Raw genomic sequence first — 16,501 nt, forward strand, 5'->3', positions numbered from 1 at the left:
GTTCAGGAATCACTGCTCCAAAAGTAAACCTTTAAATTGAAAATTTAGGAGCATAAATTTAAATATAAAGGTTCAAATAAATTAGTTAACTTTTGTGAAAATATCAGAAATTTATAAAAATGGCTTAGTTTTACACAGTATCACATTAAATATAATTTTCTAGCTATTTCAACATAATAGATTTATTATATTGCAGTTGTTTTCTTCCTTCTTTTGACTTACTATGTATCTTTAAAGATAAACTTCTTTTTGCTTGGTCTTTTGTTGGCTCTGCTATTTTTCACTCAAGGTTAAATTTGAGAAAATGCAGTCGTGTAGAGCATAGCATGTGGCAGTGTTACAATGACTGTGTGAATAAAAATGTTGTTGGTCTCTGGTATTTACTAGTCTCAATAAGCCCCTCATTAATCTGTACTCTCTTTAAGGCTGATTGTAATTTCTTTCTTTTTATAGAATTCCTGCATTCTAAAGGAAAAATAAGCTTGGTTGCAGCACAGCTATACTGTAGATTAATTCTTGGGACTTTGTATGCTGACCCCCTCTGTCCCGTAAGTATTAGCTAAAAGCCCTGCAGAAAATGTCCAGATGAATTGTCTTGCCCTTCCACTTCTTAAGGCGGCAATTTTCTACCTTTTTTCCAATCTTGTGGCACACAAACTAAAATTCTGCAGCACACCAAAAAAATACATTATTTTTTTGACAATCTGAAAAAAAAAAGTATAATTTTTTTATTTATTCATTCATACTGGATGGCTCTTGTTGTGTTGGCTCCTGTCATTTTTCTTATTTGGCTGTCTAAGGGAAAGGAGGTCAGTGCCCCTGACTGGATAGTCAGGTATTGCATGTTTTAAAAATTCTTGCAGCACACTGGTTGAAAATCGCTGCCTTAAGATATAATTCTAGATCAGATCAGTCATGAGAGAATCTCTTCCAATCTGCACCTGTGTTTTCTGTTAGAGAAACACTGAGAAAATGAATCTATTTTAATATCAGTCTTTGAGTTCTTGTCTGGTTCTTATATTAGCCAATCCCAAAGTCTAAACTGGGATCTGAATTCAGTATTTGCAACCCCAGTGCCAGACAAAGAATAGGCTCTTTATAAATGTTTCTTGAATTGAGCTGAATACCTGTGTTGGCTCAGAATCTTATTGCCATTGGAAAGAAGCATTTAGCTAGGATTAACAATCCCCTGATCTGACCCATTTGAGATATTCTTTACCAAAGGTACACACAAGTTAGACTGCGTTCTACAAGAAAAGAAACAAGCTGGATAACATTCACCTCACAATCATCGCATAATCAGGGTATAGAGAAGTGTGTTCATGTATTTCTATAGAAAAAAAAATCAATAGTCCATAACTTGGTCTTGAGAATTTATGAGTTCTATTTATAGATATATGGGCCAGAAACCAGGTCCATTAATGTTCAATTGCTATTCTGTGCACAGTTCAAGATGCTAATATTTTTCTCTTAAGCATTCCTCTACTCCCCTTCTACGACCCCCCAAAAAGGAGTTATGCTAAATTAGTTTCTATAGGTACTACATCTATATATGCTTCAACAAAGCAGAAGAAATAATACATTTATATTAAAAGTTTAAAAATTATTTTGTAATTTTTGGAGATTCTATATTGATAATCTAATTACTGTGGATTTTAAAATGAACTTTTTCCTGAATTACCTAGAATACTTGAGGTTTTTCTGAAATGTATTCCTTGTTTATATTATATATAATGACCAAATTGTTTACTTTTAATATTGATAGACCAACTAAGAATTATTTAATGTCTCCAAACTCAGATGTGATATCTATTACCAGACATTCTTCAAATATCCAAATGGAGAATTATCACAAGATATCTATTTTTCTCATCTTACTGTCACCATTAGCTTGCTGTTGATGCCAGTGTTTACTCATCTTTCACTCAAGAAACCTTACTGCAGGATAAAATTGTCAAGTAAAGAAGTTGGTAATGAAACTAGTTTGTATGTGAAATAGCAATTTGCTTTCAGGAATTGTTATTCAGTAATGATTTTCTATACAAAAGTAAACTTCCAGTTGGAAACTAAAAGCATTTTTTAACATATTAGTAAATCCTGCCAGCTACCAGTATAAGTGATTCATATCTGATTTATATGTTGCTGCTGTTCTCCATTTATTTTAGGTGTGGAAATTGAAACAACACAAATATTTTGACTGAGGCTTTGATCAAGCAAATGCTAAAAAGGTATTTATAATATTTATAAACTATTTAAAAATAGTTATTTGAGGATTTAAACCATTTTACTTTCTTGAACCAAGGGTCACTAAGGTCAGTAAGAATCACAAGGAATAGTTCTGTCCTCAAGATGATAAAGGAAGGCAATCTCACGGTCGTTTCCAATACTAAATATTTACCCAGTCCTTTCCACCCTGTCCTGATACTCTCAGTCTCCCTTCAGCATTTTATTTTATTCTTAGAGACAATAAAATAAGTTATCTCCACTCATTTTTCTGGGACATAAATCAAATACATCTAATTTTAAATTCACTTAACAATCAGAAACTAGGTCTATAACATGTATGAGTTCTGTAGCTGGAAATAAACCCTGCAATATCCTTAACAAGAAGAATCTTCTGGCCCTGACCAGTGTGGCTCAATTGGTTGGTCGACATCCAGTGCCCTGAAAGGTTGCCAGTTGGATTCTCATTCAGGGCACATGACTGAATTGCAGGCTGGAGCCCTGATGTGGGGCATGCAGGAGGCAGCCAATCAATGTTCCACTCTCACATCAATGTTTCTCTCTTGCCTCTCCCTTCCTCTCTCTCTAAAAATCAATTCAATTAAAAAATATTCTGTTAAGAAAAGTCTTCTTTTCAAGTGATAATGTAGCTCCAGAAATAAGACCCCTGAAGAAATGAGAGGAGAAAAAAAGTTAGTAGCTTTACTAGACAAATCATGTGATATGGGCAGGCAGTCATTGACACGACAGCCTGATCACCCTTGCATCCACTAATTTACCTCAATATACACTGAGTGGGCAGATTACTATGATCTCTGAATGCATAATAATCTGGCCACTCAGTGTATATCCTATATAATAAATGGCTAATATGCAAATTGTCCCCTTGACTAGGAATTCGACCAGCAGGCAGGCTGGGCAACTGCCCATGTCCCCTCCCCCTGACCGAATTCATTACACTGGGCCTCTAATACACACACACACACACAGAGTGGCCAGATTATTATGCGTTCGGAGATCATAATAGTCTAGCCACTCAGTGTAATTTTCTAATTAAATTTCCTTGGAACAAACATTTTCCTCTTGTTTTGTCCAGAGATGCCAAATTGATTTCTTGCTTTTTCCATTACTAGTTAAAATAAAATACTTGATTTGTGTAAAATGGGGAAACAAAGCTAATAAATTAACATATAGAAGCCCAAAAGATAAACTTTGAAATGCATCTCTTATTTCTAAGATCCTTCCTGGCAAATCATTTACCCACCCTGTCATCTAGGAAGAGTTTATGTTTTATGCTTTGTGGAGACTGATTAATGGGAGAGTTTCCAGAAAGTCCAGAGAAGGCAGGATGTCCAAAAGCCAAGCCAACGCTGCTCAGAAGGAAACAGCCCAGGTCTAAGAGACAGCCACTTACAAGCAGAGCAGTAGACAAGTATCTTGTTACTGTTGAATACTTTATAATAGCAGGTGATTTTTATAGTTGTTCTAATTCAGGATTCTCGGTTTTATGTTGGGTAAAAGACATGAAAGAGCTCTTGTCAGTCAGTTATTAAAAAACCAGCTATGAGCCGAAACAGGTTTGGCTCAGTGGATAGAGTGTCGGTCTGCAGACTGAAAGGTCCCAGGTTTGATTCTGGTCAAGGGCATGTACCTTGGTTGCGGGCACATCCGAGGCAGGGAGTGTGCAGGAGGCAGCTGGTTGATGTTTCTCTCTCATCGATGTTTCTAGCTCTCTATCACTCTCCCTTCCTCTCTGTAAAAAATCAATAAAATATATATTTTTTAAAAAAACAGCTATGAGAATAAGGGGCAGAAAATATCATAAAAAGACAGATCCTTAACTCCTAGAAAGTTTTTGGGGTTTTGTGTGTGTTTTTATATTTTTGAAAGCAGTTTATTAAAACTGAGGACATTGAAACAAGGAAGAGCTTGGGACAGAAGCAGCAACAGGAGAGCCTAGGCAGAGTCACTTAGTAATGCCATAGGAAAGGAGTGAGCCTAGGTGGGGGGTTGCTTTGGCTCACTGAGAAGTAAAAGCCACAGTGAACGAAGTGAGCCAAGGCTGGCTGTTGTCAGCTCACTGCAAGGTCAAAAAAAGGGGGCCTTGGAGACAAGTTCAGGGGGTTAACCCAGGACAAGCTGTCCGCTGCTCCATGGTTCCCTGGTTGCAAGTCTCAGTGGGATCCCTTAGAGTTTAGGGGATGCATGCCTGTGAGGGAGGAAGGGCAGGGAAAGGCCCAAGCGTGTGCTCCCCAGTGCTCCCCAGGAGGGAGAGCGCACAAGTTTTGTTTGTTTAATATATTTTATTGATTTTTTTACAGAGAGGAAGAGAGAAAGAGAGAGAGTTAGACACATCGATGAGAGAGAAACTTCAATGAGCTGCCTCCTACACATCCCCTACTGGGAATGTGCCCACAATCAAGGTACATGCTCTTGACCAGAATCGAACTTGGGACCCTTCATTCTGCAGGCCGATGCTCTATCCACTGAGCCAAACCGTTTAGGGCAAAGAGCACATAGTTTTTTTTTGTTTGTTTGTTTGTTTGTTTTTTAAATATATTTTATTGATTTTATACAGAGAGGAAGGGGGAGAGATAGAGAGCTTGAAACATCGATGAGAGAGAGTCATCGATCAGCTGCCTCTTGCACACCCCCTACTGGGGATATGCCCGCAACCAAGGTACATGCCCTTGACCGGAATCGAACCCGGGACCCTTCAGTCCCCAAGCCGACGCTCTATCCATTGAGCCAAACCGGTCCCGGCCAAAGAGCACATAGTTTTAATCAGCCTTATATTAATACTTAACTCACTCAATATGCTACCCCAAAGTTAATACAGTAAGATACTAGAAAACAAACACAGTAAGATTTTTTTATTATTATTGATTATGGTATCACATAATTGTCCTCATTCCCCCATTCCCATCCCAAACCCCTCCCTACATATGCCCCCACCCCACTGTTGACCGTGACCACTAGTTAGGCTTATGTGCATGCACACAAGTCCTTTGGTTGATCTCTCCCCCATTCCCACACCCTCCCCTATCTTCCCTCTGAGGTTTGACAGTCTTGATTGCTGCTTCTCTGTCTCTGGGTTTGTTTTTGTTCATCAGTTTATGTTGTTCATTATTTCCCCTAGATGTGTAGATTATTGAATACAGAACACAGAATATCTTTTCATTTATGTAAGAAAATCTTGTCCCTTTTACCCAAAAGGGAGATTCTATAATGCTGCAGTGATCAAAGGGGTGTATATATCTTTTCAAATTAGTATTTTGGATTTCTTCAGAAAAATACCCAGAAGTGGAATTGCTGGATCATGTGATAGTTCTATATTTAATTTTTTTAGGAACTTCCATACTGTTTTCCATAATGTTAAGCATTCTTCATGCTACCATCATTTGGCCTGGATATCTGACTGTTGAAATATTTCAGGAAAAAGCTGGGACCTTTATAAGTGATTGTGTATGAAATTCTGAAGGCAAGGGCATAGATGAGAGCTACCCCGAGTGCTCTTAAGCCAATGGATAAATGCATTTTGAGTCATATATCAACTTAAAATGTGAAAAGCGAGTAGGAGAACCACCTTAAAAATTAAAATTTAAGACAATTGATAGCTATAGCCCAGTGCCTCAATTCATTAGCTACCTATCCATAGTCACTTCTGAGCGAGGTTTAAAAACAAATTATTTCCTATGTATAGTGGACATTTAGAGGGAAATAGAGAAAAACAAAACAAATCACTTCAGATTTTCGCATATGTGCCTCCTTTTTTCTATCTCTAGATGCATTGATTCATAAAATTTTCTATTTCTTTAGCATATGTTTTATGATTTGCTTTTCACTTACTATCTAGTTAATTCTTCCCCATGTCATTAAATAGTCTACATAATTTTTTAAAATAACTTTTTATTGATTTCAGAGGGGGGAAAAAAAAAGAGGAAACGAGAGAGAGAAACTTCAATGATCAAAATAATTGATCATCTGCCTCCTACATGCCTCCTACTGGGGATTGAGCCCAAAACCCAGCATGTGCCCTGCCCTGAAATTGAATTGTGACCACCTGGTTCATAGGTGGATGCCCAACCACTGAGCCACACTGGCCGGGCTAGTCTACTTAATTTTTTAAAGGCTGCATAGACTGTGTTCCATCCTTAAGATGTACTTTGGTTTAACTAATCCCCTATTTAGGTCATTTGAGTTGTTTTAAGTATTTTTATTAAAACAGCATTGGGGTCCTAGCTGGTTTGGCTCACTAGCGTCAGCCTCGGGACTGACGGGTCCTGGGTTTGATTCTAGTCAAGGGCACATGCCTGGTTTGTGGGCTCAGTTCCCAGTGGGGGAGTGTAGGAGGCAGCCGATCAATGATTCTCTCATCATTGATGTTTCTCTCTCTCCTTCTCCCTCTCCCTTCCTCTCTGAAATCAATAAAATGTGTCTTAAAAAATACAGCATTGGGGCCGAAACTGGTTTGGCTCAGTGGATGGAGCATCGGCCTGCAGACTGAAAGGTCCCAGTCAAGGGCACGTATCTTGGTTGCAGGCACATCCCCAGTGGGAGGGGGCGGGTGGGGGGGTGTAGGAGGCGGCTGATCAATGTCTCTCTCTCATTGATGTTTCTAATTCTCTATTCCTCTCCCTACCTCTCTGTAAAAAAATCAATAAAATATATATTTTTAAAAATACAGCATTGGGCCGAAACCGGTTTGGCTCAGTGGTAGAGTGTCAGTCTGCGGACTGAAAGGTCCCGGGTTCGATTCCGGTCAAGGGCATGTACGTTGGTTGCGGGCACATCCCCGGTAGGGGGTGTGCAAGAGGCAGCTGGTCGATGTTTCTCTCTCATCGACAATTCTAGCTCTCTATCTCTCTCCCTTCCTTTCTGTGAAAAATCAATAAAATATATATTTTTAAAAAATACAGCATTGAGTATCTCTGTAGATAAATCTTTCTACATACCCTGTAATTTCCTTAGTAATGCTGGAAAAGAACTTGCTAGTCAAACAATATACATATTTTTAAAGACCATTAATAAATATAATTGAATTCCTGTCTAGCAACACTGTGTATTAAGATAATATACACTTATTTTAGGATTCTGAATATAGTCAAGTTCTGTGTCTTACAGTATTCTGACTTACCTTTATAGTCAGTGGGTAAAACCCAGTGTGTAAAGGGGAAGACAGAAGGTTATTAGTAATTCACAAAGTACATGGTATCCTTTCACCTGGGGGTCTAATTGTGCAAATGCAATTTTTATTTATCAATGTTTATTAAAACTAACTCTATATCCTACATGAAATATATTACACGATTCTGTTGCAGAGTTACATCAAAATGAAGTTATGTAATTAGAATACTGAATGTTTTACTTATTAAAATGTTTTCACTGTTTGTTTGTTTTTTCACTTTTAGCTACGTAAGGAAGATCCCTAATAGTCATTTCTCAACAGTTATATAGTCAACTGATGTAACGATGGTCCTAATATTAGGACGAAGACTAAACAGAGAGGATCTCGGGGTGCGTGATTCCCCAGCAACGAAGCGTAAAGTTTTTGAGATGGACCCTAAATCTCTGACAGGCCATGAATTTTTTGACTTCTCTTCAGGATCATCCCATGCTGAAAACATACTCCAGATATTTAATGAATTCCGAGATAACCGATTATTCACAGATGTCATCATTTGTGTGGAAGGGAAAGAATTTCCTTGCCACAGAGCTGTTCTGTCAGCCTGTAGTAGCTACTTCAGAGCCATGTTTTGTAATGACCACAGGGAAAGCCGAGAAATGTTGGTTGAAATCAATGGCATTTTAGCCGAAGCTATGGAATGTTTTTTGCAGTATGTGTATACTGGGAAGGTGAAGATCACTACAGAGAACGTACAGTACATCTTTGAAACATCAAGCCTCTTTCAGATCAGCGTTCTCCGTGATGCGTGCGCCAAGTTCTTGGAGGAGCAACTTGATCCTTGTAATTGCTTAGGAATTCAGCGCTTTGCCGATACCCATTCGCTCAAGACACTCTTCACAAAATGCAAGACTTTCGCGTTGCAGACTTTTGAGGATGTGTCCCAGCACGAAGAGTTTCTTGAGCTTGACAAAGATGAACTTATTGATTATATTTGTAGTGATGAACTTGTTATTAGTAAAGAGGAGATGGTTTTTGAAGCTGTCATGCGTTGGGTCTATCGTGCTGTCGATCTGAGAAGACCACTATTACATGAGCTCCTGACACATGTGAGACTCCCTCTGTTGCATCCCAACTACTTTGTTCAGACAGTTGAGGTGGACCAATTGATCCAGAATTCTCCTGAGTGTTACCAGTTGTTGCACGAAGCAAGGCGGTACCATATACTTGGGAATGAAATGATGTCCCCAAGGACTAGGCCACGAAGGTAAGAAAACTGTTTACCAATTAACTACAATATAATTAACGAAAGTTTTTGTTTTTAACGTATTTTAAACTTCCTGAAGGTAATTTCAGTGTAGTCATGTAGTATACATATTGTTGCATGTAGATGTATATAATTTAAGATTTGTTTTAAATGTCTCTCCCAGTGACAACTACAATAGATTCATTCTTTGTTATTGTTCTGAACTGTCAGGAAGTGTTGCAAAGGGTCTTTGTAGCTGTGCATGTCTCAACATATTTCTACTAATTTCTTGTAGCCTTTGTAGGGTCCCAAAGCATTCCACTTTTCTTTCCAGAGAGTCTTTGGATAGAAAGGAGCTAAAGACTTTGGCAGACTAACAGGCAACATGAAATATAGAGGTGGAGTAAGTAAGCTCATGTACATTGAGTGGATTCTCAGATATAAAACCCAACCTTCAGATCTTTTCTCATTGCCATACTTACTATATTTAATGTTAATCTCAATTTTTAAATTTTTTTCTGATTATAAAATTTGTATCATCATACAGAATTTGGAAAATGTGTTATGTTTAATGCCATTAAATATTGTACAATTATATCTCAATAAAACAAAAACACTGACTCTAGTTTTTTAAAAATTGTTAATTGTTTAACAAAGGACAAAAAAAATACAGTTTTATTCTATAAGTGTGCTGATTTTTTTCTAAGTTCCTGTTCTTTTTTTTTTTAAAGACTGTTCAGAGATTTGGGCTGAGTTTAAAAATGTGGAGAGGCCAAGGTTTTTAAATGTATTAAGAAAAGTAAACAGCTTCAGGGATATTCCACAACCTTTCTGGGTGCACAGTATCCCTCCACGGAAATCACTCCTTCTTCCAAACAGAGTCCCTTGTAGCAGAAGAGTGTTTTGGGATCAAATAGGGCTCATAAAATTAAAATCGGGACCAAGGGATATATGTTGTAAAATCAAAATAAATCATTTATTATTAACTAGAGGCCCGTTGCATGAAGATTTGTGCAACAGATTTTTCTTTTCCTGGCTGTCGGCACTGGTTTTCCTCAGTACCCGGGACCCAGGCCTTGGCTCTGGTTGCTGCCTTCCATCTTCACTCCGGCCAGAGCCTTCAGTCTTCGCTCCAGCTAGAGTGTTGCTCCTGTAGCTCCCTCCATCCCTCTTTCCCCCTCCCCACCCCACCCCCTGCCCTCCTCCTCATAGCAGGCATCCCGCCTTGCCCAGCCCAGCCACTCTGTGCCTGTATGCGTGCTGCCCCTCTGGGCCCAGAGTGGCTGGGGGGGTGAGGCTGCCATCTTTGTCAGGTTATTTTGCATACTCACTCCTGATTGGCTGGTGGGCATTGTGAAGTGATGGTCAATTTGCATGTTTCTCTTTTATTAATGTAGATGTTATTTACAAAGAAATGACCTGAATGAACATTTGGAGCCTCAGGCTAATTAGGTTAGATGAAGATAATAAATACTTTCCTGATTCACTTAATTATTTGATTTATAAAAAGTTACTTGCAATTTTGAAGGGGACCAATCCATTTTATACAGTGGATCACATCTATATAAAAGATTGCTATATCATCTTTCTTTAGAAGGCAAATAGAAAAAAAAGAAACTATAGTTATATTGAGTTTACAGACTATTATGAATATAATAGCAGATATTTATTTTGTGATGAATCCTTTATTTTACAACTCTGTAATTAGCTTCTGTACCTCATATTGTCTTTCACTTACTTGTTACTGCATTTAATACCCAGCACTAGGAATTTCATTATCTGAACAATATGTATTATTTGTACAGGTTATCATCTTTCTGAGAAACTCCAAACTTCTTTGAAAAAGGAGTGATGTCTCCACTTCTTCAACTGCAGTTCCTTCCTCTGACTTCTGCTCCAGTCACTCTCCTGAAACTCCTCTCAATCAAATCATCACTGACCTTCTGTTTGCTATTTGTTAGACACCTCTTTTCAGTCTTTATCCAGCTTCATCTCTCTTTAGAATTTGACATCATAAATTGCTTTAATCCCTCTTGAAACTCCGTTAGCTTGTGGAGTACCATTTTCTTCATGGTCCTCTTACTTATCCAGCTGCTCTTTTCCAGTTGATGGTTTATATCTAGCCTTGGGAATGTTGATAGTCCCTTTGGTTCACATCTCTTTGTCTTGCCTTACACACTTTCCTAGGCGATCACATCTACTCTCATGGTTTTAATTACCATGCATGCTATTAACTATCAAACCTATATCTCAGTCCAGACTTTTTCTTTCATTCATTCATTCATTCATTCAGCCAATGTTACTTTTTTTTTTCTTTTTTTTTTTCTTGAGGATGCATCTTTTAAAAAAGATAACAGGCAAAATAATACCACACTTAAAGTTAATAGTTATTTAATATTATCTAATACCCAATTCATATACATACTTCCTCCAGACTGTTCTTTAATGAATCTGGATCTAATCCAGGATCACTTATTGCATCTGGTTATTTCCATGAAGTCTCTCTTATTTCAGAACAATTTCTTTTTTGTGATTCTGACTTGTTGATGGGCAAGTTGTCCAGAAAAGTATTCCGCCTTCTGTATCAGTCTGGTTGCATCCATCCTTAGGGTATCAGTTACCTGCATTTAGTTATGTTTCTGGAAACAAAGTTCGCTCTGCTAAATGGAGACCAGTAAAGTATTACTGGCAATGCGACACATTAGGAGACACAGACTATCTAGTTGTCTTCACATTAGCAATGCAAAGATTAACTCCAGATTAATCTTAATTAACTCCACCAATGAACAGTTAGGTTATACTCCACATCAGTCAGTATTTCTTTAGTGTTTATCCTGTGCCAAGTATCCTTCAGAGCTCAATCCACGTGTCTCTTAAATAACAGAAAACCCAAAAATGCACCCAAACATGAAAGTTTGATAATCTTCACTGCCAGTTGTAAACCTTTGAGTGCATGGAGACAAAACAGTGGAGACCAGTCACAGAAGGAGCAAAGGTTAGGAAGAGCAGTTGTCTTTTTAATAATATATATTATGCAACCTTAAATGTCTGTGCTAATACATAATATTAATAATATTTTTTATTGATTTCAGAAAGGAAGGGAGAGGGAGAGAGCTATAGAAACATCAATGATGAGATAGAATCATTGATTGGCTGCCTCCTGCACGCCCCCTACTGGGGATCGAGCCTGCAACCCGGGCATGTGCCCTTGACTGGAATCGAACCCAGGACCCTTCAGTCCGTAGGCTGATGCTCTATCCACTGAGCCAAACCAGCTAGGGCCATAATATTATTTTTTAATAAACACCAAGTGCAAGCATCATGATGTGTTTAAAGTACTGACTTCAGCCGAGACCTGTTTGGCTCAGTGGATAGAGCGTCAGCCTGCAGACTGAAAGGTCCTGGGTTCAATTCCGGTCAAGGGCATGTACCTTGGTTGCGGGCACATCCCCAGTAGGGGGTGTGCAAGAGGCAGCTGATCAATGATTCTCTCTCATCGATGTTTCTAACTCTCTATCCCTCACTCTTCCTCTCTGTGAAAAATCAATAAAATATATTAAAGTACTGACTTCAGAAACAGACAGGCCTGATTATAATCTGGCTGTATACTATCAATAGTTAATTCTATGATCTTGTGCAAGGCACTTTAACTACACTATGTATCAGTTTTCACATTTGTAAAATGAGCATAATAGTATGTACCTTGAAAAATTGTTGTGAGTACCTAGCCAATTTGGCTCAGTGGATAGAGTGTCAGCCTGCAGACTGAAGGGTCCTGGATTCAATTCCAGTCAAGGGCACATGTCTGGATTGCAGGCTCGATCCCCAGTGTGGGGCTACAGACGATCAATGATTCTCTCTCATCATTGATGTTTCTCTCTCTCCCTCTTCCTTCCTCTCTGATATCAATAAAAATACATATATTTTTTTTAAATTGTTGTATTAGAGATATCATATGAAAGAATGCATAACCTAGCATTTGACACACACACACAAAAAAAAAAAAAACACTTAATAAAAAGTATTACTGGTTTCATGAAGAAAATACATTTTAAATTTATGCTGCACTTTTACAGAATAGGAAATGTGATTGAAACCGAAATGCTTGCTATCAAATGGTTCATTTTAAGTATAAATTATTCATATCTATGAGGAAAAAAATGTTCTTTGCTATACTCCATTGAGCAATAGGTAGCTAATATTTAATAAGCTCCTACCTCTTGTCCAATAATCAGTTACTATTTAATGAATATCGGAATATAACTGCCATAATGAGAACAAGGTTTAAGTTCCTATTAGGAACCATTTGAGAAAACTGGTTTTTGTGTGTTCTTTAAAGAAATGGTGTTTTAGTTTAAAGAGGCCTGTAAATACAGAGAAAAGACTCATGGTTGCCAGAAAGGAGAGGAGCTGGGGGACTGGGTATGAAAGGTGAAGGGACTAAGTACAAACTGGTAGTGACAAAATAGCCACCAGGATGTGTAGTCAATAATATTGTAATATGGGAGGGGGGGGCAATGTTAAAATATGTACACAGATAATAATTTAATTTAAAAAAAATAAAAATAAATTAAAAATAATAATATTGTGATAACTAGGTATGATACCGCATGGTCCTGGAAACATCAGGGGGAACACTTTGTAAAGTATATGATTATCTAATCACTATGCTGTCCACCTGAAACTAATACAAAATAATGTTGAATCTAAAAAAAAAATAGTTTTTTAAGATTAATAAATACCTTCATTCTTTATTTTATAGGTAATAAAACTGAAGCACAGTTAAATGAACCAACTTGTTCTTGTCATAATGTTACTTAGTGGCAGAGGCAAAACTAAAATTTTTTGTTCTGAATTTTTGTTCCAGTCCCTCTTAATTTTATATTAGAGGATAGGTGGTTTCCCATTTTTAATACATGTTAATTCATTGTTATTTTGAACTCAAACTTTATTACATAAAAGCATATATATATTGTAATTTTCCCTCTACCTGACCTTTGGTGTATCAGTTGTCCCAAAGGATACCTCTGTTACCAAATTTTTTAACTCTTTTATAGAAATATTCTTTGCATATAAGTATGGTGTGTGTGTGTGCACATGTGTATGCATGCCCACATACTCCCACTTTTGTTTATGCAGATAGTAGGGTACTACAGTTTTGCACCTTGTTTTTATAACTTAAAAGTATCTTGTTGATTGTTCTATATCACCACATAAAATACTTTTTTTTTCATTTATTTTTACTTTTGTTATGAATTTTTTCAAATCTTTTTTTGTTTGTTAATCCTTACCCAAGGATATTTTTTTCTATTGATTTTTAGAGAGAGTAGAAGGGAGGGAGGGAGGTGGAAAGAGAGAGAAAAAAAAACATCCATATAAGAGAGACTTACCAATTGGTTGTCTTCCACACGTGTTCCAGCTGAGTTGGGGATAGGAGTTGGGGTGGGAAGGTGGAAGGTTTGTGTCCTTGATGGAGAATCAAACCGTCGACCCTTTGGCCAATGTTCCAACACATAGCCACACTGGCCAGGTCTCAAATCATTTTTTAAAAATTGTATAGTGCCCCATATATGGATACCATAATTTATTTGATTCATCTCTTAATGATATAATAGATGTTTACGTTGTTTCTAGATTTTTGTCATTACAAAGAATGCTCAGTATTGTGCATATGTCTGCATACACTGATAATTTATAACTTGAATTTCTAGAAATAGAATTGCTCAGTCAACTCAGTCATAGGATATGGGCATTCTTAGTTTTGGTAGCTACTGTATAAAATTTTCTTCCAAGCTATACTTCAGCCAAAAATGTGAAAGTATCCATTGTCAGCATATCATATTATTAGTTTTTGTAAATCTTTGCTACTCTGGAAAGTAAAAACCATATCTCATAATTTCTTTTAGAATTTTTATTTATTGATTTTAAAAGGAGTAAGGGAGGGAAAGAGAAAGAGATATATCAATTTGTTATTTACCTGTTTATGCATTCATTGTATAAACAGGTAAATAACATATTTGTATGTGCCTTTACTGGGGATCAAACCAGCAACCTCTTGGTGCAGAGGACAACACTCCCACTAACTGAGCCACACTGGCCTGGGCAAAGCCAACTAACTTTAAAATTCCATAGACCCTTATGAACAAAGAGCTTGGATAAGCCCTTAGTTTTTCCTGTCTCTATCTTAAATTTAAAGTACAAAATTAAAAAGCCAGTATTTAACATAAATTCTGGGACTCTCCTAATGCTCTTAAAAGTTGTTTTTTCATTCTAAAAATAGCCCATGCTCATTATTGTTTTTGAAATTTTATGTTAGAAAGTGGGAAGGCCACACATCCAGAAACAATCATCATTAGCATTTTGGTCTATTATTTTTTAAATATGTTTTTATTGATTTTAGAGAGAAAAGAGGAAGGGCAAGGGAGAGAAAGAGAAATATCTCTGAGAGAAACCATCAATTGGCTGCCTCCTGCGTGCCCGTACTAGGGATCAAGCCCACAACCTGGGCATGTGCTCTGACTGGGAATCGAACCGTTGAACTCTCGGTGCATGGGACAGCTCAACTAACATGAGCCACACCAGCCAGGACCTTTTTATCTTATTTTTCCTTTTTTAATATATTTTTATTGATTTCAGAGAGAAAGGGAGAGGGAGAGAGAGAGATAGAAACATCAGTGATGAGAGAGAATCATTGATTGGCTGCATCTTGCACGCCCCTTACTGGGGGGTCAAGCCTGCTGCCCAGGCATGTGCCCTGGCCAGAAATCAAACCATGACCTCCTAGTTCATAGGTCAACGCATAACCACTGAGCCACACTGGCTGGGTGCAGACCTTTTTAATATAAGTATTAATCATACCTTATGTACAGCTTTTTAAAAAATATATTTTATTGATTTTTTGCAGAGAGAAAGGGAGAAGGATAGAGAGTTAGGAACATCAATGAGAGAGAAACATCGATCAGCTGCCTCCTGCACATACCCCACTGGGGATGTGCCTGCACCAAGGGACATGCCCTTGACCAGAATGGAACCTGGGACCCTTCAGTCCACAAGCCTATCTACTGAGCCAAACTAGTTTTGGCATGTACAGCTTTTTATCTTGCTTTTTTCTTAACATTCTTTGTTATAAACTGTAATAACATTTTTAGTGACTACCAACATTTTGAACGGGATTACCTAAATTTACTTAACTTAAAAAATTTTTTTTAGCCAAAACCGGTTTGGCTCAGCGGTAGAGCATCGGTCTGCGGACTGAAAGGTCCCAGGTTCGATTCCGGTCAAGGGCATGTACGTTGGTTGCGGGCCCATCCCCAGTAGGGGATGTGCAGGAGGCAGCTGGTTGATGGCTCTCTATCTCTCTCCCTTCCTCTCTGTAAAAAATCAATAAAAAATATATTTAAAAAAATTTTTTTTAAATAATTTCTATACATACACAATCATGTTGCTTAGTGAAAGGTATACATTCTGAGACATTCCTCTTTAGGTGATTTTGTAGTTGTGCAGACATCATGGAGTGCATTTACACAAACATAGGCTGAATAGCCCACTGCACACCTAGACTGTACGGTATTACCTCTTGCTCCTCAGCTGTAAGCCTCTACACCTTGTTACTGTACAAGACTACCTGAGATGAAATCAAACACAAGAGAAAACGATGCAGTCAGGAGACACAATAAACAAAATGTATGAGGCTGTTGCTGGTATGACAAGTATAAAGAGTACACTCCAAAACAATGATTTAAAGTAGAGTATAGTTGCCAAAACCGGTTTGGCTCAGTGGATAGAGCATCAGCCTGCGGACCAAAAGGTCCCAGGTTCGATTCCGGTCAAGGGCATGTACCTTGGTTGCGGGCACATCCCCAGTAGGGGATGTGCAAGAGGTGGCTGATTGATGATTCACTCTCATC

The 16,501-nt window shown here is 37.8% G+C and overlaps 1 protein-coding gene across 4 annotated transcripts in view; it reads left to right on the forward strand.

The window, feature by feature from the left end:
* Window positions 1-16,501, forward strand: part of KLHL24 (kelch like family member 24) — a 42,240-nt gene that overhangs the window by 6,292 nt on the left and 19,447 nt on the right. For 2 of the 4 annotated variants that reach the window (XM_084874203.1, XM_084874205.1), the window contains exons 2-5: window positions 454-548; window positions 1,801-1,970; window positions 2,166-2,228; window positions 7,635-8,615. In XM_084874203.1, the coding sequence (XP_084730329.1) occupies window positions 7,696-8,615 (920 nt within the window). In that variant the 5' untranslated portion in view covers window positions 454-548; window positions 1,801-1,970; window positions 2,166-2,228; window positions 7,635-7,695. The remainder of the gene's footprint in view (window positions 1-453; window positions 549-1,800; window positions 1,971-2,165; window positions 2,229-7,634; window positions 8,616-16,501) is intronic. The other 2 variants (XM_084874202.1, XM_084874204.1) reach the window with 1 other exon arrangement.

This window comes from Pipistrellus hanaki (genome assembly GCF_964339955.1).
Source record: "Pipistrellus hanaki genome assembly, chromosome: 2".
Taxonomy (NCBI): Eukaryota; Metazoa; Chordata; class Mammalia; order Chiroptera; family Vespertilionidae; genus Pipistrellus; species Pipistrellus hanaki.